Below are 25,463 nucleotides of genomic sequence, written 5' to 3'. Positions count from 1 at the left end.
ACAAGCATATTCAGATCTTTGAATAGATTGAAGAGGTTGGGCCTTGTCCCAGGAGCAAAATTTAGCCCTTTCTGTTGGGCCTAGTCCCAGGAGCAAAATTTAGCCCTTTCTGTAGCAAGGATAGTTCTTCAGGAGAGAGCGTCCTTGAGGATAGATTGAAGATCGTTAGTGTTTTTCTTTTTTTTTTTCTTTTTTGCCCTTCCTCTTACCTTCTATGCAACCCCTTCGGGTGACTCCAGGCCTGTGGGCTTCAGGAAGAAGGAGACCCTGGTGTCCCACTGGTACTGTTAATAAAGCCATGGGCAGTAGGGGTAACCAATGGTTTAGCTCTCTGGGTCGGTGATGTAGGCGAAGTAGGCCCTCATGTCCCTTTTCTTATGCGGACAATGAAGATGTTTTGGGCTTCTCTTTTTCGAGATGTGTCTCTGAGTCCAACTACATTTTTGTCTGTTAGGGGCAATAGAAGAGTCAGTTCCTCAAAGGTTTTGTGAAGGTGGAATCTAATATTTTGCCTTATCCATCATTTGGGGATCATCATGCTTGAATCTAGCATGATGATCTTGCCCTGCAGGGGGAAGGTGGTTGTCATTGGAACCTTCATTTGATATTACGGGGACCCCCCCCCCCCTTTTCTCTTCCTATTCTTTCTTGCACGATTAAGGACATTGTCAGTTTTAAAATATTTGATGTTTCTTTAGAATTTCCCTGTTTTTGTCTCAATCAGATGCAGACTGAGCAACCTTTGTTCCGCTACATGTGCTTCCTTCCACCTTATTTCTTAGTGTATTTTTATTATTTTACTCAATAAATTGGATCATTTTATTTACTACACAATGAGCTCTTTGAAATAAATCTCTGTTTTTTTGCATGACTGTGGAGCTCCCCCCTCTGGCTATCTAGCAGCATTTGGACTCTGCACTCTTCATGAGATGCCTGTTCCATGGGTTTACCGATGACCATTTTTTTTTTGCTTACGGCCTGTTTGTTCAGTTAACACCAATATTGATGTTTTCACTTGGCCCTGTATTTGCATAATATGTAGGCCATATTCTTTGTGGTATATAATATTTGTCCAGCCTTTTCCCCTACTTTATAGACCCATTTCTATGGGCATTTGGGTTGAGCTCCTTTTTCAGTTGTTCTTTATTTAGTTCAACGTATACTGGTCTTGTAGATTTGTTGTCCTGTTGCCATTATTTCATGTTCTTAATTTCATAGCAATGCACCTTGGCCATGTATCAGAGCAACAAGTTAGTCTTTATTAGGTGAGAAGGATTATCACTTGGGTTGTGCATGGGAGCCAGGAATTATGATTCCCATGTAATGCATTTTAGGATTTACAGGCTATTTCACTGAATTACTAATTGCAAGCACAGATCTTTAGAGAACTTGAATACATGAGCCTTAACGTAGTAGTATGTTTTGTAGCTGTGTGCAGTGAAAGCAAGTTAAACAAAAGCCATTATATACATCTATTTATCTGGTCATTGTGGCTTTCCATGTTCATTGTTCTTCATTGTTCCTTTTACTTTCAATGAGATAATATAATGGCTGTTATTCTGTATAGGAATTTTCACTAAAACTTAAAATGCTAGTAGGTAGGCTTTTATTGCACACTGAGTATGTCTCCATTGTATGTATTTTTCTAGTGAATGTTCACAAGCTGTGCATGCCCTGGGGTTATAACCTGACTGCACAAAGAGAATTGATGCCTTTAACCAAATAAAGACTTCTAATAGACTTGTGGTCAGTAGGACATTAAGTGGGGTACACACTAGTAGAAAATCTGCCGAAAATTCCCGTCCGAGGTAAAATCGTACGATTTTCGGTTAGTGTGTACACAACTTTCAGCAGCCAATGCTGATATTTTCAACGAAAAAAAAGGGAAAGACAAACACCGAAATTTTTATCGTCTGTCCCCGGGACGACCAATTTTAGTTTAATGTGTATGCAGTAGGTCCGTGAAAAATCGGATACAAAAGACCGCGTATGATCTGAAGTTTCTGACAATCCAGAGGTCTGGGAACAAATGTCCCAAAAAAAAATCGGACGAGAAATTTTGTGAACATTTATGCACTGTCAACTAAAAACGGTTATGAACGCTGAGCAAGAGAGAGGAAAATTGGAGAATATTTCGTCCGATTTCTGTCAAGTGTGTACGGGCCTTTAGATAGGGTGAATCTACCCAACAGGGGAACAGACAGCAGATAACCTGATAGAGTTTCTAACACACCTTCCAATGAAAACTAAAATATAGTTTAGACTTGGATTTAGACTTGGACTTTAAGCTGGATACAGAGAACACAAAGAATTATGTAGCATTATTTTCAACAGTGCAGCTCTGATCCATGTTAGTGTGGTGTCATTCGAAAAATACTTGCTTACTGAATTTTTGAACATGTAGCTTTAAGTGAGGAAATTTATCACACCAGAAACAATCATAGAAAAAAAAAGTTTAATACATCTTAAGCGCTAACCCTAACCCAAACCTTTAACCAAAACGTAATATAAAATCTGCCTCTACGTTGTACCCACTAACTCTAGAAAATATTTTAGCAGACACTATTTTAGATTATTTCCCCAGTCTATTCTAAAGAGATTGATGTAGATCTTGCAAGCATTTGTGTCCAAGTGACTACTACTATCGGCAGGGTCTACTTTTTTTTTCACAACTTTACCAATCCCAGTGATATAAGAATTATCTTTATAGCTTCTTCATTCTTTTACCCATGGTTGCTTGCTTTCAATTGGTTCACCCAAAATGAATCTGCTATTGCTATGAAGTTGTCTATAAGTTGTTTTTCATGCTCTGAATAATCATGTAGGAGAAGTAATAAGACAGTCGCACAAGCAGGAAGAGATGTTGGCCAGTGGTGTCTGTTATACCCCCAGGTGACATGTTTTTTTAGGAAGTAATTTAAAGTAGAACTAAAAACATATGTACCAGTGTATCTTATTACAGTAATGCTTATTGTAAGGATATTTTTGCAGGCCAAGCATCATATATTCTATTTTATGCATCAGTTGTTGCGCTGTGTCCCAGTTATCCATTGCCATGGCTGCACTTCCGGTCTGAGGCTTAAGCATTGTACATATATACATGGCCACTTGCACTTCAAGCTTCAGACATCTGACATCTTGCACTGGCACAGTTCAATGCACATGCATGCCTGATTAGTACCTTCTAAATGACAGTAGCAGAGTACCAGTTTAACGCAAACCACTACATTGGTGGGTTTGTCAATTAAACCTGCTGACAAGCCTTTAGAAGGTATTACATGCTGGTGCTCGTTGCTTCAGGGTGTTATTTATTATTATTATTATTATTATTATTATTATTACTCTTAGCACAGGAAAACACATGGGAAAAGTTATATTTGCAGAAATTTGAGTTTAATAACACTTAATTTTTTTTTTCTTTTTATAACCCTAGCTAGCTGCAGGTTGAAATGGAAATAACATTAGATTATAGAATAGCTTATGTAGCAATTATATGATGTTCAGGATTTTTTTTTTTTTTTAAAGTTGAGTTTCTCAATATAAACATTTAATACAGTTTCTATTGTGAATAAATATGGGTTTATGAGATTTCAAATAATTTTATTCTGTTTCTATGTCAATTAACACAATGTCCCAACCTTTTTGAAATTGAGGTTATATATCATGATTTTTTTTTTTCCAGTATTGAAAGCCAGCATGAGTTATTTCCACTCCATACATGCATAAATGATATCCGGTTCAGTTGAAAAGAGGCAAACCTACTGTCATGTTGTATGTTTGTTGACAGCCAAAAGTCCGAATATTAAAAAAACATTTATTGACCTTAGGCATTCATTACTACTTGCTGACTGCCCACAGTAAACCTACATCATTACTTTGACGTTAAATACCGGTGTTATGGCAGCCTATAGCTGCCATAACTCCTGTATCATTTTTTACTGTGGCTGATTCAGCGTTGGATTAAAGTGGTTCAGCAGGCGGATTTGCCTCGGGATCACTTTAAGAGGTGGCCGGAGAGGTGCCCCCTCTCTCCTGCCACTTCCCGGTCCCGGAGCTGTCGGTAAACCTGGAAGCAATCCGATGAGGCCATTCGCTGGGCAGGAATTTCAGTGGCCCCTACTCATCTCTATGCCCTTGGAGGACCGGAGCGACCTCTAACTTCACTTTTGTGGGGGTTTTTTTTTTTTGCTTTTAAAGATAAATGAGAGATCTGGGGTCTTTTTTACCCCAGATTTCTCAATAAAGAGGACCGCTCATGCTTATTTCTATTACAAGAGATGTTTAAATTCCTTGTAATAGAAATAAAAGTGATCAAAAAAATTAAATAAAGCGACAGTTTAAAAATAAAAAGTAAATTAGTAAGAAAAAAAAATTTAAAGCGCTCCCATCTCACTGTGCTCGTGCACAGAAACTAAAACATATGTAAGTCGCGCCCACATAAGTAAAGGTTGATCAAACCACACATGTAAGATATCACCACGATTGTCCCAGTGAGAACAACAATTCTGGCGCAACGCCTCCTCTGTAACTCTACACAGGTAACATTTAACAAATTTTAAAACGTCACCTATGAATATTTTAAGTACCTTAGTTTGTCGCTATTCCCATTTTTAAGCATGACGTGTTAGGTATCTTTTTACCCAGCCAGCAGCTGGGAGGCGTGTCTGGCTTGGTTGGGAAGCGAGGCGTGAGCTGAGGAGTGCGGAGAATTAAGAACCCTGGTTTAAAATTTTTGCTAATAAAGAATACGTGAGTTACCAAACCTGAAGGAAGGAGAAAGGAGGAGTGCCTACAGGAATCATCTGTTGATTTAAGGCTGTTTTCCCTCTTTTATTTGGTAAGAGGCTCTTATTGCTTATTTGCACTTGGGGGTGTGCACGTTTGCCGGTGTTCATAAGAATTATACGAGGCATCTTCACAGGAATTTAATCTTTTGGGCACTTACCTTTATTTCCGCCGGGTAAAGAGGCATTTCACCAGGTGGAGGGATCATTCATCACCTTATTGATTTAATATTGGACTTTTCACCAGAACACGTTTTGTCTACTATATTCTAATATAAAGGATTGGAAATTGGACTTTGTTTTCACTATATTACACATGGGTTGATTGCAATCCAAACCCTAGGACTGTTCGCTATTAGTTCTGTTCCATATATGATTTTTTACACACACATATGGTTGAACACCGTTTCGAGGCCTACGCCTCTTCCTCAGAATGGCTCTGAGGAAGAAGCGTAGGCCTCGAAACACGTCAGCCGTCATCCTAATAGGACAATGGACTTTCGTATGGACTACTTTTGACACTCAAGTTTCTGAGTCCGATATGATTGATTTCATCTGTGTTTGTGAGTAGCCATTTTTTATGTTACAACAATAAAACCATTATTGAGGATAATGCGCTAGGTCGATGCGCCCTTTTTGTGTTTTGTTTTGTTTTTTTTTGTCAAATACTGTGTTTTGCAGTATGTTGGCTGGGCGATGTTTAGCTCTCATGGTAGATGCGGTTTTTAAGCGAGTTCACATCAGTCCAAACTATTTTTTAAGGGTCTAGTAGCCCACTTTTATTAACCGCTTGCCGCCCGCCCGCCGTCATATGACGGCGGAGCGGTGCGACCATTATCCTGGGCCGCCGTCATATGACGGCGGCAATTTAAGCAGGGCAGGCGCGCGATCACGTGCGCGCCGCCCTGCACTGCCGGTGTCGGGGTGTCCCCGGGACACCCCCCGTCACCGGCAGGGGGGAAACAGCCAATGGGCGTGGCTGTTTCCCACGTGATCGGCTGTGTCCCAATGACACAGCCGATCACAATGGAGGCGCCCGGGAGATGACCGCGCATGCGCGATCGGGAGCGCGCAGCGCGGTCATGTCGGTGGCACTGTGTTCCGTAGGAACACAGCTGTCACCGGCGGTAGTAAGCAGTCACTGACAGTGACTGTTTACTATGTGATCGGCTGTGAATCCATTCACAGCCGATCACAAAATGTAAACAAAGAGCAGTAACTGACTGTTACTAGCTCTTCTCTCCTCATACAGTTTCCAGTATGAGGAGAGCAGAGCTAGAAATAGTGAGTTACTGCTCTGTACACATGTAACAAAGTAAAATCACAAAAATAAAGGTCCCCACACAGTCCTTAGCCCCCCCCCCAATGTCACCTGTCACCCAACAGTCACCTCATCAGTGCCCAGAAATTGACACCCATAACGTTCACATGTGAGCGCAGCGATCGCGGGCAGAATCACAGCGATTCTGACCGCGATCCGTAAATCATTGCAAATCGCGGGACGCCTGTGCGTTGCCCCTGATTTGCAATAGCACCCCAAACGCTGTGCGATGTTGCCGCCATTTCCGCCTGCCGAATCGCGGTAACATCGCGCAAACATCGCATGACGCCCAAAAAAGGTACAAGAGCTTCTTTGGGGCGTCATGCGTTGTTTGCGCGATGTTACCGCGATTCGGCAGGCGGAAATCGCAGCAACATCGCACAGCGTTTGGGGTGCTATTGCAAATCACAGGCAACGCACAGGCGCCCCGCGATTTGCAATGATTTCTGGATCGCGGGCAAAATCGCAGTGATTCTGCCCACGATCGGTACGCTCACATGTGAACGTAGCCTAAAGTGCACCTGTCACCAGAGACTGCCATCAGTACCGCCGTGCACCATCGCCGGTCACCTGTCACCCATCAGTGAACATCGCCCGTCACCTGTCACCCCATCAATCACCGTCACCTGTCACCCCATCAGTCATCGTCATCTGTCACCCCATCAGTCATCGTCATCTGTCACCCTATCAATCATCGTCACTTGACACCCCATCCGTGATCGTCACTTGTCACCCCATCAATCATCGTCACATGTCACCCCGTCAGTGATTATCATCTGTCACCCCATCAATCATCGTCACTTGTCACCTCATCAATCATCGTCAACTGTCACCTCATCAATCATCATCACCTGTCACCTCATCAGTCATCATCACCTGTCACCTCATCAGTCATCCTCACCTGTCACCCCATCAGTCATTGTCACCTGTCATCCCATCAGTCATCGTCACCTGTCACCCCATCAGTCATTGTCACCTGTCACCCCATTAGTCATCGTCACCTGTCACCCCATCAGTCATCGTCACCTGTTTGCCATATACATGCAATTACTTACTGACCGCCTAACGACTATATGCGTCGGCCATTAAAAGCTAAATACTGGGGTTATGGCAGCAGATAGCCCCCATAACCCCGATATTTTTTGAAACGGCAGGCGGTCGGCTTTCAGATAAGGGTGGACCCAGTGGCGGATTCGCCACAGAATTACCCTTATGGTGCAGGGGAAGAAGTGCCCCTCCTGCCGCGTCCCAGACGTTTTCCCAGCTTACCGGACCCGCCGGCAGCGGGGAAAACTATCCGGTCCCGGATCCTCAGAGACAGGAAGTCGAGTGAGGGCAAGATGGCCCTCACTCGACTCTATGGTCTTGGAGGACCGGAGCTACGCCTAGCAACCGGTTTAAAGGGCCGCTTTTTTTTTTTGCTTTTTTTTTTTTTCCTCTTTCAACAATTTTTTTTTTTTTTCTTTTTTAGTGTAGTTGTGAGGTGTGAGGTCTTTTTGACCCCAGATCTCACAATAAAGAGGACCTGTCATGCCTATTTCTATTACAAGGGATGTTTACATTCCTTGTAATAGGAATAAAAATGATCAAAACATTTTTTTTTTTAAACTGTGTAAAAATAAAAAAATAATAAATAAAATAAATAGGAAAAAAAAAAAAAAATTAAAGCTCCCTGTCCCCGTTAGCTCACGCGCTGAAGCAAACGCATACGCAAGTCCCGCCCACATATGTAAACGGTGTTCAAACCATACATGTGAGGTATCTCCGCGATCGTTAGAGCGAGAGCAATAATTTGAGCCCTAGACCTCCTCTGTAACTCTAAGCTGGTAACCTGTAAAAATTTTTAAAATGTTGCCTATGGGGATTTTTAAGTACCAATGTTTGGCGCCATTCTGTGAGCATGCGCAATTTTGAAGCATGACATGTTGGGTATCTAATTACTCGGCATAACATTATCTTTCACATTATGGAAAAAAATTGGGCTAAATTTACTGTTTTCTTATTTTTTAGTTCAAAAAAGTGAATTTTTTTCAAAAAAATCGCATTTGGAAGACTGCTGCGCAAATATGGTGTGATAAAAAATATTGCAATGATCTCCATTTTATTCTCTAGGGTCTCTGCTAAAAAAAATATATAATGTTTGGGGGTTCCAAGTAGTTTTCTAGCAAAAAAAATGATTTTAGCTTGTAAACACCAAGTGTCAAAAATCGGCCCAGTCTTAAAGTGGATAAATGGACAACTTTGTGTAAAGCGCTACTTGGATGTTAGGCCTATGTATGTGGCCAGGCTGTGAAAAAGTGTTACACATGTGGTATCGCCATACTCAGGAGGAATAGCAGAATGTATTTTGGGGTGCAATTTTTTCTATGTACATGCTGTGTTAGAAATATTGCATAAATGGACAGCTTTCTGTAAAAAAAATGTGTTTTCATTTTCTTTCCACATTTTCTAAAAACTTGTGGAAAAAAATGACATATTCAAAAGACTCATTATGCCTCAAAAATTATATGTTGGGCTGTTTGCTTTCCAAAATGGGGTCATTTTATGGGGGTTTCCATTGTCCTGGTGCTCCAGGGCCTTCAAAAGTGCGATAGGTTGTCAGGAAATTATATGTGTAATTTGTGCTCCTAGAATGCCGGACGCTGCTACTTGGATGTTAGGCCTCTGTATGTGGCCAGGCTGTGAAAAAGTCTCACACATGTGGTATCGCCATACTCAGGAGGAGTAGTAGAATGTGTTTTGGGGTGTAGTTGCAAGTATACATGTGCTGTGTGAGAGAAATAACCTGTTAATATGGCAATTTGTAAAAAAAAAAAAAAAAAAAATCTTCATTTTGCAAAGCATTGTGGGAAAAAATTACAACTTCAAAAAACTCACCATGCCTCTTATTAAATACCTTGGAATGTCTACTTTCCAAAAAGGGGTCATTTGGGGGGTATTTGTACTTTCCTGACTTTTTAGTGTCTCAAGAAATGAGATAGGCCTTCAGTACATCAGGTGTGATCAAGTGTGATCAATTTTCAATGATTCGCACCATAGCTTGTGGACTCTATAACTTTCACCGAGACCAAATAATATACACTTACTTGGGTTATTTTTATCAAAGATAAGTAGCAGTATACATTTTGGCCAAAATTTGTGAAGAAAAATGACTAATTTGCAAAATTTTATGACAGAAACAAAGATAAATGCGTTTTTTCACGATATTTTCAGTATTTTTTTATTTATAGCACAAAAAATAAAAAACCCAGTATTGATCAAATACCATCAAAAGAAAGCTCTATTTGTGTGAAAAAAAGGACACAATTTTTGTATGGGTACAGTGTTGCATGACTGAGTAATTCTCAGTCAAAGTGTGAGAGCGCTGAAAGCTGAAAATCGGTCTGGGCAGGAAGGGGGTAAAAATGCACTGGAGGCAAGTGGTTAAACAGGAAAAAACAAAGTTTCAGGCCAGCAAAAAACAGATTACCCACGCAGAAGTTTTTCTACACAAATTACAAAAAATTCCAAGAAACCTGGCTCTTAAGGCTCACTCAGCCTCAGTTGCAGAACCCCGCTGCACAGGCTGGGTATTGGGGTCCTTAACCTGCTAGCCACCTCCCCTTTCTCTGCCTTCCAGACCCTTTCTTGGTGTCCGTGTCCCAGGCCCACGTTGCTGTTCAGACTTTCCCAGGCCTTTGGGCAAAAAGTCCCCTACAGAAGGGATGCAGTCTCTGATAGGAACAGCCAGGGTTTACTAACAGGGCTCTGTCTGCAAATGGCAGCAACTGTCCTAAGCTAGGCTTAAATCTGGTTTATTATGATCCTACCCATCTGTGCACTCACACATTCTGCATTAGTTTCCATGTACCCGCACCTGCACTCATGTCAAATTTTGACAAGCTGTTGGGTTCATGTAGCCTCTGCATATGAATCTAGCTATATAGGCTGCAACTTGGGACAGATACAGAGTCAAAAACAAAAGCAGTCTGCACACAGAACTGGTTTCAACACCCATCTGTTGAGGCTACCTTCTTGTCCAGGGAGAAGACACTACTGTATTACTGAAGTAGAGATGATGGTCCCCCCCTCCATGTATGTAGAATGGCAAGGATGTATAAAAGCCTGGTTTGATAGGCTTTGGGTCAGAGGGCTTTTTCCATTCTATTACATGCCTGAGGGAAGGTCAGCTGCAAGGCAAGTGCACCTGTCAATGAATTGTGAATGGTCTTGGAAGCATCTAAAACAGATGTCAAACTGATGCTCTTGACACAAAATCAAAGCCTTTAACTCTCAAAAGTGTCTAAACAGAATCCGTAATGTTTTGGAAGGTGAACCAGTTCTCAGACATGAGGAACATTTTCCTCTCTAAGTGGTGCCACCAGTTGCAGGGTATCTTTGCTCTCCTACTTCCTCTCTTGCTTTGGTCAGTACTATACTGTCATCCACAAAGTATTTTCAGTTCCTCCAGCTGAAAGCTTGCATATTGTCTTTTTTAACTATAGGCCTCTTTTTCCTCTCCATTGCAGTTTTTTTCCTAACTTAGAGAAAGCTGCATAGTGGCAACAAGCTCATGTAGAGACCTGTTGGCTTTAGCTTTAATGGCAGGGTTTTCCAATGTTTTACTATTATATGTAAGTGGTAAGCCCTTGTAATTTTTCTAATAGTTTGTGTCACATAGGTCTTTTTCATTTTGTTCTTAGCAGGACTGTTTGTTTTTCAACATGCTCTAAAAACAACATATGTTCATATTGGTGCATTTAACAGTAATCCAGCCACTAAAGCTGAGTGAATTAACTACAAACTATTTACACATACACCTTTTGAAACTTTATGCTCGACTTGGGGGTAATTTATTGTTCCATTTACTTGTGGTCAGGCAGCAAATGGTTTCTTTTATTGCGTGTTTTACGTGTTCATATATATCCTGCTGTTTGTTTGTAGCTGGAACTCCAGAAGACAAGATGCGGTTGTTCTTGATCTATTACATCACGTCTGCACAGCCCCCATCAGAGGTACTGCCAGTACTATACTTTGCTGAAAATATTTCCAATACATTCATGAATGAATTGTAGATTGTTTTATAGTGTCACAGTCTAGAATAAAAAGAAAGCTGGAAATGTGCAAATGGAAATCTACCAGGGATACAGATGATTCCTCAGAGTAATCCTTTACTGAAAAAAATATTGGAGCTTCTATTCTTTACCTCATTCCACAAGTGTACTAACAGTCGGAGGGTGGCAATAATAAATACCAGAATGCTTTTACAGTGAGGCTCTGTGCACAGCTGCATGTTCCCATAACATGTAAAAAAACTGGTGTCGCACTTGCGGTGCCGTTAATTAACAGCACCCCAAACATGGAAGCCAACCCTCATTTTGCCATGTGCCTAAATGCATGGTGAAAACCATGCAAACCACAATGTGCCAAAATTCTTTATAACTTCAATCAATGGCCTGCCTTATGCAGAAAAGAAAAAGCACCAGAAATGTGTGCTCCCACTACCCTGCCTATGAATGGGACTTGAAAGTGAAGTTGGTGTGTTTTGAAATTTTTAAAAAGAGAAATGCAGTTTTAAGGCTGCCATGGGTTATGTAAGCACATTGGGATGACTTGGGCAGAAAAGGCTTCTATTTATTATTAAAAGTGAAATTTGCCTGAAAAGGTGAACCCAGCCTTTAACCCCTTCACACCGACAGCACACATATTTGCAACCTCACTGGACTGGACTTTTTTCCAAGGGGCCACATATATGCATATCTGTCTTTGTGCTGGGAGCGCGCCCCCAACATAGAGACCAGGGTCTCACCGGAAGCCCCAGGTCCCGTACTAATGATCGGGACCCGGATCTCCCGATTCCGGTCACCTAATCTCTGTGATAGCCTCTGATTGGCTATTACAGTGATCAGTCACTGTGAAGCCCGCCCCTGTGAGTTTTCTCTCTAAAAGGAGGAGAGGGATACGTTGTATATCTCTCTCTCTCTCTCTCTCTCTCTCTCCTTGCAGAGAGAAAAAAACATAACTGTGTATAAGTCCCGGTTCACACTATTGTGATGACAGACAATCGCATGGGATTTGGAGCGCACTGCTCCTAAAATCACATGCGATGTCTGCGGTGCGAATTCAGCCATACAGATTGTATGGCTGAATTTGCACTGCAATCGCATTGAACTCACACAGGACCCTTTTTTTGGTCCGCAGTAGAATCGGATCGCATGGTGGTTCACACCAGTGCGATCCGATTCATGTGCGAACTGTCAGTTCGCACTGCGATATGCGAGATGATCTTGTGGTGTCATTAACTTTGTATTGACACCCCCAGCAATTCACATATGGCAATGTGAACTGCCTGTGCTGCGAATGCGATGCGGGAACACGCAGTAGATTCACAGTGTTCCCGCATCACAATAGTGTGAACCGGGACTAAAAGGAAAAAAAAAATATAGAAAAACTATCTAGATCAAGGTTTGATTTAAGTTAGTGCTTGGGTCAAGTAAGGGGCAAAGGTCATGGTCAGTATATTTTGGGCAGGATTTTTTTTTTTTTTTTTTTTAAAGCATTTTTTAAATTCATGTCAGTGTGTTTTTAGGTGGGATAAAAAAAAGCAAAATGCGCACTATTGTTTCTGGGCTGTATTACAGGTACAAACAACAACTAACATACACATATGCAATATCACTGACTATACAGAACAGGAGAATTTATTTTGGGTTCTTTGGTGGTAGGTTATGGTAGTAGGAAGAAATATACAGCTAAATTTATTTATTTTTTACTGTTTTGGGACAGTTTTCCTTTGAAAAAAAAAAAAATCAGGAGATATCCATTATTATTTACCACCAACTGAAAGCTCAATTTGTCCTGAAAAAAAAAAAAAAAAAAAAGGTATAAATCACCACCACCAGGATGCACAAAATAGCTGTGATGTACAGTCTTACTAACGCGTTGCAAAGTTGTGCTTAGGCTCTTACCATATGTTTTACCCTTAGATGCGAAGGGGGTTAAAGTCTTATAGATAAAAAGATATAATTCCAGAAGATAAAGTGGGTAAAATAAGTATTGAACAGGTCACCATTTGTCTAGGTAAATATATTTCTAAAGGTGCCATTTACATGAAATTTTCACCACATGTTGGTAACAACCCATGGAATGCATTCATACAAAGCAACCAAAACAAATAAGTTCAGAAATTAAGCTGTGTGTAATAAAATGGAATGACACAGGAAAAAAAGTATTGAACAGGCTAACTGAAATTTATCTCATAATTCGTACAAAATCCTTTGTTGGTAATGACAGCTTTAGGGCGCCTCCTGTATGAAAAAACTAGTGGCATGCATTGCTCAGGTGTGATTTTGGCCCATTCTTCTACATAAACCATCTTCAAATCTTTTAAAAAGGTCTGTGGGCCTCTTCTATGAACTCTAATCTTCATCATCCTGGTAGATTGCAGCAGATTTTTATCAAGATGTCTTGGTACATTCTTCCATTCATTCTTCCTTCAAGGAAATGAAGTTTGCCAGTCCCGTATGCTGAAAAACAGCCCCACACCATGATGCTCCCACCTCCAAACTTCACTGTTGGTATGGTGTTTTTGAGGTGATGTGCAGTGCTATTTGACCTCCAAACATGGTGTGTATTATGGCATCCAAAGAGTTCAATTTTGGTCTCATCTGACCAGACTATATTCTCCCAGTATTTCACAGCCTTGTCTACATTTTGTGCAGTAAACTTACGACGAGCTTCAGCGTGCTTTTTTTTTTCAGCAATGGAGTCTTGCCTGGCGAACATGCATTCAGACCATTGCGGTTGAGTGCATTACAATTGTACTTGCTAATTCAGGGTCCTTCTGAAGCTCTCCACAAGTTGTCCTTGGCTCTTAGACAACTCTTCTCATTATTCTTTTCACTCTGTCAGAAATCTTGCGAGGAGCACCTGGTCATGGCTGGTTTATGGTGAAATTATGTTCTTTCACCTTCCAGATTATGGCCCCAACAGTGCTGACTGGAAAATTCAGAAGTTTAGAAATCCTGCTGTAACGAATGCCATCAGAATGTTTGCACCAATAAGGTTGCAAAGTTCTTGAGAGAGCTCTTTGCTTTTACCCATCATATGTTTCTTATGTGACACCTTGGTAATGAGACAACCTTTTATGGGCCATCAGTTGAGACTGAACCAGCTGATATTAATTTGCAATGAGAAGGGGCAGGATTGCTTTCTAATTACTGATAGATTTCAGCTGGTATCTTGGCTTTCCATGCCTTTTTGCATCTCCCTTTCTTCATATGTTAAGTTCATTTTCCCTATGTCATTCCATTTTACTACACATAACCTATTTACTGAACTTATTTGTTTTGGTTTCTTTGTATGTATGGATTGCATGGGTTGTTACTGACGTGGTGAAAATCTCATCTCAATAGCACCCTTAGAAATATATTTACCTAGAAAAATAGTGCTATGTTCAATACTTATTTTACCTGATGTATATGATTACCTTATATATCTAAGGCTGGCCATACACTATACAATTTTCTTATTCAATTTCCTTTAGATTTACCTTAAACTACGTAGTGCAAGGGCCTGCCTGACTGCATACAAATTGAAAGTGTTTAGGTTTGACCCTATATTACATGGTTTTGGTAAATCTAAAGGAAAGTTGAACAAGAAAATTGTATAGTGTATGGCCAGCCTTATTCTTCAATAGTTATACAGCTTAACCCATCAATTGAATGATGTTTTTATATCTCCATCTGACCATTGTTATCCTAGAATGTATTTTTTTAGATGGCATAACTTGAGTGTCATCTTGCATGTCTTCTAAGTGCTTTCATATTTTTTTTTTGTTTTTTCTTTGAAAATCTTCTAAAATTATTTGGCTTTAATATGAGCCCAACTGTAGTTTATGAATTTCAGTTGTAGCAGAGGGTTTTGGTAGGTGAAGGACTCCTGTTAGTGTACATTTATTTTTTGTTATTTCTTATATCTCCCTGTATCAGACTGATCTGGATCAGTATAAAAAGGCACTTGAGGATGCAGGATGCAATTTGGCACCTTTAAATTACATCAAACAGTGGAAGTAAGTTGTACAGTTATTTATGCATTCTGTAGTTACCACAAAGAGCTGCAGTTTTTATTAGTACAGTAACATGGCCTGTTAAGTTGTTTTTCTTTTTTTTCTTTAATTCAGAGCATTTGCAAAGATGGCATCAGCACCGACAAGCTATGGGCTTTCTGCAACTAAATCCAAAGGGTAAGAAATGTACTTGTGTTGTTAGCGTGTATTTTACTAGTTGGAGTTTATTAAATGAAATGTCCTAGCTTTCAAAATTTGTAATAATGTTTGTAGGGGTAAAAGGGTACTAAGTAAAATAGAACAGAAAATGTACACACTCAATGGCATTTTTTTCAACACCATATTGAATATTTTGATAATATATTGCTCATTTTACAGCAACCACGGTATTATAGGAATTCAGTCACCATTTTTCTTTTCTTATTTGCAACAAGTGCAGGCAGTGCATACATTTGGGGGTTGTGTCTGTCTCTTACACGTTGAGAGTCCTTAAAGGACACATTAAATTTATATAACACAAGTAATTGCTACAGAATTCAATTTGTCAAATAAGGTTATAGCAAAAAAATGACTTTTCTATTTAAGTTTGCAGCCATCTGATATTCTAAAACCGACCAGTAATTAAATATATAACAATGCCAATGCTTTGTGTACAGAATGCCCCAAGGATGCATTTATCTGTCAATTTAAAAGGCCTTTTCCAGAAGTTAATAATTTATTACAAAATTATGATTTATCCTATCATCATTATAGCAGGTAGATACTTCAGCCCAGCTTTCTGGAATTAGAAAGTGACTTGAACACATGTCAGACAACTGCATTGCATAAAACACTGCAATTCAGTTTTCTAGAAATCCTTGCACTGTGTAGATGGGATTGTTTTTACGCAACAAGTAGGGTTATACTGTAGTACCAGTCCTCCTCATGATAGTGATACACCCCCCACAACGATCACACACACACACACATATATATATGATAATAGGCCACTCAACATTCATTAATTTTACATATCATTATGCTAGTCTTCCACTGCTCCATAGAACTAAAAGCAAGGCAATTTGTAAGCTTGCAGTATATTGAGAATCTTCAAACCACAGCAGCACACGAAAAATTGGGCTCATCAGAAGCCTCCACATAGTAATTTTACTGTATTGGGTCTCTCAGATATCTATTACATGACTGGTGGCATCTTTGTTTGGTGCACTTGCCACTGTAGTTGTACTAAGGACTCTAACAACATAATTATGGGAATAGAGAAGGTAAGAAGATAGCACAAGACACACAGGAAAGGATCTCAGGAGCTGTACTTCTTAATAACCCTTGCAAGGCAAAATTTATATAACATCGCACAACCTGATATTGCTATAGCAAGAACATCTTTACAGTTACATTTACATCAGATAGATATAACGGGGTAATTAAAAAACAGAAATGTAAAGTCTTCTCCTAGCATTTAATGTTGTCACTATAAAATGAAGTACATATTTGCTGCTAGGAATATGAATACTAAGCCAATAGCATTCATTTTTCTCCACAACTAAAATTCCACTCGTGTTCATAATTACTGTAAAAATACCAAAAAAAAAAAAAAAACATTGAGTTTTTAATTGCTTTCATATTAAAATAAACATTTTGATTTTACCCAGTTCTGACCCTGCTTTTGAATTAGTATCTTGTAAAGTTTGACTGCAAAGGCTTCTATAGCTAGGTGCAGGTAGAGAAATACAAAAAATAATTAATGTATTTTAAAATAACATGTAGAATATTATAATATGTGGAAATCCTTCTTATTCCTCCTGCCACATGGCTGCCCACGGTATCAAAAATCACCTGTTGTAACTTTCCACTTGAAACTTATTGGATAAGTCAAATCATTCTAATGGTTTTAAGTTAGAAAACCCCCTTTTATGTTTCCTACATAATAGTTGTTCTACGAGTTATACTACATAATGTCCTCTCCTTTTGCAACAGTCACCTGTATGTGACCTGTTGCTCTCGAAAAATAGGCTGCAGCCCTCCTAGTAGTGTTGTGACTTTCATATTCCATCCCAATTAGTGTTTCTATGCCATTCCATGGGAAGCTGAAAAAGCTGCCAAGGTTGGTATTTCACCACAGAGGATCTCTTGTCCCTCTATGCTCCCTCTCCCAATACTGTCAGACAGATTACATAGACACATCCACAACTGAAGCCTTCAAAGCTACACACTGTTTATTCAGGTACAATGATGGTCTTCTCTGCAGCCTGTGCAGGGTGGAGGATCTGGCACAGAGGATGCATCTCTTTATAACCTGCCTTCTTTTTTCTACTTCCAGGCTGCTCTCCAGAGTCATGAATTCAGGGTCGCAGTTGGTCATGGAGGGGGTGAAAAACTTGGTTTTAAAGCAACAGGTAAACAAACTATGGAGTAGGCTTTATTTTGACAAGTGTAAACTACAATCTCATCTACCACTGATGAGAGAGTAATTGAGCTGCATGTGCTGAGTGACTGCAGATAGGGTTTAATGTAAGTTTAGCCCTGTCTTCAGCATGTCATTATACTGTGGTGCACCACATATACACAGCTGTGTGGCCGCCCAGTCCTGCACAGAACACACAGCCTGCATTCAGTTTAATGGTAATTGCACTGATACTAATGTTGCCCATTCCACTGTTGAATTCTGTACTGCTGAAACTCTTTGTGTTCCCATCCATCACATCTACATATGGGTTAATGCAGCTGCCTTCCTATCCTGCCCAGTTCCCCTATCCTGTTTGTTTTGGCTGCTCAAAACAAGAAGCTTTGTGAATGTGTTTGGACATTTGATACACGCACTGGGTACAGAACCTTCTGTCACATCTCCCGCTGTGCCCTTAGTAAATGTGTCTGCTCTTCCCAGAACGTCAGCTGCAAGATGTGAATATATATATTTAGTAATGTGTGTGTCTATGGAAATTTAAATTAGAGCTTCACAATATTGTATTTTTTACGCCAAACATAATACTACAGACATCAGCCATCAATATAAGATTAAGCAGCTTTAAAGAGCCATGGGACAAGACTGGGCTGCCTACATTTCTCAACTTCAAGTCCGGAGTTTGAGATTTGACAGCAAATACAGGCAGCTTCTGGCTCCCCAGCTGTGATGAAGTTGTAATGCTGGCATGGATTCTCTGACCTAATAATATTGATAACACTATTAAAGCTGCATAGAACTTCACAGCAGTTAATTGCCTAAATATGCCTTGCATGTGTGTGCTTAATTGTTACACTTGTCTCATGACACAAATTGTAATCTGGTTAAAAAGGAGTGCACTACGATTTAAGCCATGGGATCTCTATAGGTTGAAGTAAAATCATCTTAATATTAGGCTGGGCCTATGCATGCAAAGCAACAGTTTTACTGTAATTCCTTAGAAACACGTACTTTACTCACCTCCCTTGCACATCTTTGTATATTTATTATTTTATTATAGGTTTTTTTTTTTAAATGTAAAAATTTAAAATTTTATTATTTTAATATTTTTTACGTAAGTAAAACCCCAGCAAAAACCTTTTGCTGAGTTTTGGATACAATCTGGATTATATTGGTCTTTTTCTCCCTATCAGGGAGATCCCCTGATACAACAGCATGTAAGAGGAAATACCTGCGAATAGGGGGAAAATCCCTTGTAAAGGCTCATACACACTAGAAGAAAATCGGGCGAACATTTTCGTCCAAAGAATTTTAGTACGATTTTCGTATAGTGTGTACAGAACTTTCTACAGACAATTCAGAATTTTCATGCGAAAATTCTCGAAGGGACAAACTCCAAAATTTTTCTCATACAGGAAAAAACTAACGATTTTTGTTTAATGTGTACCATTTTCGTACGATTTTTGTACAAGAAAAATCAGAAAAGAAAGACTGCGCATGATCAGCAACAATAAACAACAAAAAAAGCCTTTGTCGTACGAGAATTTCCTTTTATCGGTTCAGATTTGCTGTGAAACAACGAGGAAAATAAGACAATTGTTCGCCCGATTTTCTTATAGTGTGTACCCCACTTAAAGGCCTGTCCAATTAGGTCCGCCTGTCAGTTTTTCAGGTGGACCCCATGATCAAGCCCTCTAGTCTCCTTCCTCTATGGAGCAACAAATATCAGCAGACCCATGCCTGCTGCCATCTGATCTGATCCTGCCCGCAAAAAAACAGATGGTTGTCCTATAGTCCATCCGTCCTTCGGATCGGATGGAAATGTACAGGTAGTCCCTGATCTTCCAATTTCCCCATAGAGGAGAGCGGAACTGTGTCCGTGTCCGCTCTGCACAGCGGAGCGGGCATGGACCTGTCATTTGGCTGCTCAACAGGGGATCAGCAAAGCGATCCCTCGCTGAGCAAGCAGAATCCGCTGTGAAAGGGGCCTAAGTCAGTTGTCACCAAACAAGTGTGCTCCATTGGTGCTTAGTAACTGTTGTCAAGTTTTTACTCCATGTGGAGCGTTTATTTTGTGTTGAGCCCAGATAAAAGCAGAGTTAAGTTGCCCCTAAAATACATTGGCTGTTTTTTTTTTACCTTCTTTTGCCGACAAATAAAATTATCTTGGACTTATTTATTAAGGTTTTGGTCTCCTGGTCGTTTATGTATTTTTATGGTTTAAGCTAATGTTTGGTGCCCATCAAGGGCAGCCTTGCTGTGGGAGCTGCCTTGTCAGAGCTTTTAGGCTTGTTAGTTTTCCCTCATCTCACTACACATGCTAGTCTAAAAGTTCCCAGCGCCTTTTTGAGTATGTCATTCTGGACTCCTGTACCGGTGACACCCTTGCTTTCCCAGTGACAGTGATCCCTGGGACAATAGTGGTTTTCCATCTCCTCAGCTATGAACACAGGCATCAATAATGTCCTGGCTGGGAGGGGGGATAACCCCACTCCATAAAACACTAGAAAAAGTTATGACTGAAGTTATGCTTTAGCCAACATAGTAGTTAAGGTTGAAAAAAAGACAATAGTCTATCCAGTTCAACCTGTGTAGGTGTGTTTGTCAGTGATGATAATTATTTCCTATATCCCAGTATATTGTGTTCTTTGAGATGCACGTCCAAGAGTCTTTTAAAAGTATTAATACTCCCCGCTGATATGACCAATTGTAGAAGAGAGTTCCACATTCTTACCACCCTGACAGTGAAAAACCCCCTACGCAGCTTAAGGTTAAACCGCTTCTCTTCCAATCTCATTGTGTGGCCCTGTAATCCTTTTACGCTCCCTGAGATTGAATAATTTTTTTTCCTATGCTTGGATCACCATTAAGGTATTTGTAAATCACTATCATGCCCCCTCTCAAGTGCCTCTTCTCCAGCAAAAATAAATAAAAGGCTTGTAGTCGCTCCTCATAATTGAGGTCTTTCAATCCCCTAATTCGTTTTTCTGCCGTTCTTTGGACTTTCTCCAGCTCCAGCACATCCCTTCTGATTATTGGTGACCAAAACTGGACAGAATACTCCAGTTGTGGCAAGACCAGAGTTTTGTAAAGTGGCTGGATTATAGTTTTACCTTTGTTGTATATCCCCTTTTGTATGAATGCCAATGTTCTGCCAGCTTTGGCAGCTGCAGCTTGACATGGCATGCTATACCATTCATGTGCGTCACTAATTAGATGACGAGGCATTTGCTGATGCATTTACATACTGTACATATTATAGTTTCAATTTAAAGCATTGTGGTTACATTGGTTAATGACAAATCACTTGATATAATGTGCCCAAGTTAATACCTGTCAGCCTTTGTCTTTGTAGAACCTGCCAGTCACCCGAGTTCTTGATAGCCTAATGGAGGTGAAATCCAACCCGGTAAGTAACAGTCAAACTTACAGTATTGGTTAAATAGTCTCTTGGCCTTTCCTGTATATAATCTACAGTTACAGAAATGCATGTAACACTGAAATAATAAATAAAGCAAGATCAAAGTATTCCAGACAACAGGTTATAATTTACTTTTTTTCCTGATATTTATAACCTCAAAGTAAGCATATAACGTTTGCAGCTGTTTTGCCAGCCTTAGGCCTACGTTATTACCTCCCATTTCCAAGCATCATAAATATATTAAAGTATTTCAGGATCACTCTGTTCCTACCAGTTGTTTTTATTTTCCTTCTTGTATATTTGTGTTTTTGTTATTGGTGGTTTTATTTTATTTGCTCCCAGCTGCAAGTTAAAAAAGGAATTAGAAAAAAATCTGTTTTGCAAATGACTCTGGCCCCAACCGGACGCCCTCCTTAAAGCTTCTCCCATTGCCAGGAGCTCGTAAACTGATGGCTCTGGGGGCCATGTGTTTGTATACAAAGCTTGATCTCCATGTACTTGTCTAGCCTACATCCAGAGCCAAACCTCCGGTTTGATCAATTTTTTACTTAAACTTAATAGTATTTCATAATAAAATTAATGTTTGAAATTGTTTTTTTAAAACGTGGTCACCTTTTGTAAATGGATATGATGGGCATTATGTGAAAATATGTACAGTATGCTAGAGACAAGTGATCTGTGAAAATATTATTTTAGTTTCTTCCTGTCTGGCTGTAGTTTTCTATTGTGCCTTGTTCACCATTTTACTGTTATTTATTTTCCATATGTCAGTAGAACAACCCAAAACCTTTGGAAGGTTGAGATGATCAAAATTATCATTTTGAAATACCCATAGAAAGCAATGCTGATGTCTAAAAATGCTGCAACCTAAACTGAATAAACATTTATGTACACAACATTTCTGCACTACATTTCAAACGTCAGAATGGTAAACAAATTAAATGATTAAAAAAATGGTAAACACGTTTTATTTAAAATTTTATGCGTTTTTTTTTTTTTTATAACTAGGGCTCTTGTACTAGTATGCCCCCCCCCCCCCCCCAACCACCGATCATAGGTTTTACATGGGCAGCGGCCCTGCCTTTGATTAATTGAATTACAGTGGTTCTAAAATCTTAGGGTTTTTCACATAAATGTATTATATGCATCAAGGCGAAAAGTCCTCTGTGCTGCAGCTCCCTCCCCCCTGTCCTCCCCCCCCCCTTTTTCTTACCGGAGTCCAATCCAATCTAGCGATGTGCAAGAACACAGCGACACCAGCCACTGTCTTTCTCCTCATTGGACAGATCAATAGCAACAGGAGCGAAATCCCACTGTCTGTGTCAGTGGACTGTCTGTGTCAGTAGGGGCACCTGATGAAGAGGGGCTTTGAACCCCAGTGGGGGACCCCAGAAGTAGTGGATCAGGGCTGCTCTGTGCCATACCATGGCACAGAGCAGGTAAGTATAGGCATGTTTGTTATTTTTAATTAAATAAAAACAAAAGGTTTACAGCCACTTTAAAGGAGAAGTATAGGATGGGTTAAATAATTAGCAAATTTTACCATCATCATAAATCAGCTGTTCTTTCTTTTCTACCTCCTTTTGTTTTTCCACCAGGTGCACTTTATCTTTCATGTAGATCCCAGTTACGATCCATTAGGTGTTTAAAAAGTTTGGAGGGTGTGGATACAACTTCAGCAGTCCACCCCCTCTCTCTGTCCCTCCTTCCCTGGGAGATGTGGCCAAGCTTCCTTCAAAGGCACACATCCAAGCAGCAAACTAGAGCGGGCATGTTGGTTACATGGCTCTGTTTCCGTGGTAAAATGACCTTACACAGAAAACAGAGGCTGCTTGGCAAGATAGTAATTATTACAGTCTAATACACTGCTGGGACAAACTTGGCATAGGTGTGCTTGGATCTGGTGGGTGTTGGGGAGGGCTTCCCTCCTTCCTTTAGTCCAGTGGTGTCCAAACTTTTTTCAAAGAGGGCCAGATTTGATGAAGTGAACATGCTTAAGGGCCGACCATTTTGCCTGACATTCTTTGGACCATTAAAATTAAATGCAAATTAACTATTTTATGCAAAGTTTATTGCAAACGGCATACTTTTCATTTCATCACATGGATGACAAATCTAAACAGGTGTTATGCCAGTTATCATGGAGAGAGCGCTGGTCCTGTCATACTAGCGCCACATTTATTCGATCAGATTATCGAACGATCTTGCGCCCATTTTTTGTTGCATGCTTGTCTCATATGGAAAGTGAAGAGGTTACTTTCATATGAAAATTTCCGTACAACAGAATTCAACTTCAGAAGTGATGTCATGTGTTGAATTGTTTTGTATGTGTTCTTTTGTTTCTGAGCATGCCTAGTCTTGCTATTACGACTTTTTTTTCGGACGATAACTGTACTAATTAAAGGAAAATCGGATGTTGTGTTGACGTACGATAACAATTTTATAGCCTGCACATCCAGATTTTGTCGTCCCAAAATTCGTTATCGGCTGTTGAAAGCACTATACTAACAATCCGAAAATCGGAAGATCGTTCGTCGGATGAAATTTTACTTCCGATTTTCGTATCGTGTGTACGGGCCTAAGGTCTGAGGCCATATTGAGCAAGGGATATAAAGCTGGTGGGGATGGGCGGTGGATGTTAACATTTAGTGTATTTACAAGTAACATGGGTGTTGAAAGATCCAGAGATCCCAGTGGTCCTGAGCAGCGCTCTGGGATTCACAGGGGCCACAACAATAGATTTTTCCAAATTATCTGTGGGGCCATATTAAAGCGGCCTGGGGGCTGCAAATGGCCCCCGTGCCGGACTTTGGACATGCCTGCTTTAGTGGATACTGTAGCTGCTGAGCTACTCCTCCCATCCTGACACTGCACACAGGACACACATCAGAGCTCCTGCAGGGAACCTGCATGTGCATAGAGTGTACAGACACAGCCTCGGTCTGTACAGTATATAGCTGCCTGCTGTGCTGCAGCTCTGATCTTTGAAGTTCTCAAATCAGAATAGCTGTGCTGCATACCAGGCAGTTATACACTGTACAGATCAAGGCTGTATCGCTAAACACACAGTAGATATGCATACACAGCGCTTTAAGTAACATCTCCTAATTTACAGTCACTGAAGTGCTGCTATTGCTGCTGGCTTCTGTGTACTCAAACCGGAACAGCCTGAGGAGGAGGGGGAGAAGAGAAAGGAGGTGAGTGTGCTGTCTGAACTCTCAGGGAGCGAACAGAGAGCCAGCATCAATCAAACAGAGGGAAAAGGGGGGGGATCCAGACCACATTGTCGGCATGACACCCAGAGAAGACTGTAGCCCCTCCCACAGGCAATTAACTCTAATCTAACAGAAAGGTTGCAGGTCTCGGAGGGCTGGAAAGATTTTTTAAGTATTAGCCGCTCACATAGAATAGGTGTGAGCTAAAAAAAAAAAGGAAACCTGTACTTCGCTTTAATGCAAATAAGGTTTCAAAAGTGCTATAGTGAAATACTGTACGGGTACATTTATACCACATGCAGTGGGACTGCATTGGGCAGTTATTTCAGCCCAATCCTGCCTCATGGCAGTGCAAAACGCCTTGTCTTCCTATCCGCCTGGGTCACACCACTGCATTGCGGTGGTGAAAAAAAGTGCCTCACAGCACAACCAGCAATTGAACTTTATGAGATGTCTGTGTGACATCTCAATAAAAATTTGTTTAGAAAAAAAAAAAGAAATCGGATCATTGTGATTCAAAAAGATTGGCGCTGATCCTGCCAGACAGAGCTGCACACCAGCTATTGCATTGTAATGCAGCGGCTGATATCAACACATCCTAATAGTGGTGAACAGCAACTTGAAAACTGTCATCAATAATCAAGTGCTACTCTTGCGTAGGCCTAAAACACATTTGGCATTTGCTTTCCTTCTCTGAATGCCAGAAGTTCTGGCAAGAGAAATCTGCTTAAAATAACCATGCCTGAAGCCATGTATTATACGCGACAAGCATCTAAGCAATAATAGATTCCATTGACAGAATTTTTTTATGCTGGCCATTGGAATGTATTAACACTCAAATCTGCCTAAACACCTCTAGCATTTAAATGCGATTAGGAGCGTCAAGCGTTTTTTCTGCTCAAGAGCTCTTCACCTGTGCAAGGTGGAGATGTTTTTTTTTTCCACCTGTAAATGTGTACATGAAGACATAGGTGAACATAGAGGTGCTTTTACAGCCTGAAAAAAAATCAAACGTCTGTAAATGCTGTGGCTGTGTAGATTTAGTGGCTGTTACGGAGACATGGTTTAATGAAAGAAATGACTGGGACATAACCATACAAGGGTACTCTTTATACAGAAGAGACAGAGAAGGCAAGAAAGGAGGAAGAGTGGCCCTGTATGTGAAAGATAGCATTAAATCTAACCTAATACAAGTTGGTGAGGCCAACATAGAGTCAGTTTGGGTTACGTTGCAGTTTGCTAATCATGCAGTAACTCGTGTAGGTGTGATATATAGAC

General features: G+C 40.3%; 1 protein-coding gene across 1 annotated transcript in view; it reads left to right on the top strand.

Moving 5' to 3' along the window:
- SCFD1 (sec1 family domain containing 1) overlaps positions 1–25,463 on the top strand; it is a 326,499-nt gene that overhangs the window by 238,836 nt on the left and 62,200 nt on the right. Inside the window, exons 16-20 of the mRNA XM_082275124.1 lie at positions 11,029–11,099; positions 15,075–15,154; positions 15,266–15,328; positions 17,469–17,544; positions 20,905–20,958. Of these exons, the coding sequence (XP_082131250.1) occupies positions 11,029–11,099; positions 15,075–15,154; positions 15,266–15,328; positions 17,469–17,544; positions 20,905–20,958 (344 nt within the window). The remainder of the gene's footprint in view (positions 1–11,028; positions 11,100–15,074; positions 15,155–15,265; positions 15,329–17,468; positions 17,545–20,904; positions 20,959–25,463) is intronic.

The sequence above is a fragment of the Pelophylax lessonae genome, assembly GCF_965119305.1.
Source record: "Pelophylax lessonae genome assembly, chromosome: 13".
In the NCBI taxonomy this organism is placed as follows: domain Eukaryota; kingdom Metazoa; phylum Chordata; class Amphibia; order Anura; family Ranidae; genus Pelophylax; species Pelophylax lessonae.
This window is presented reverse-complemented; position numbering and strand designations above follow the sequence as displayed.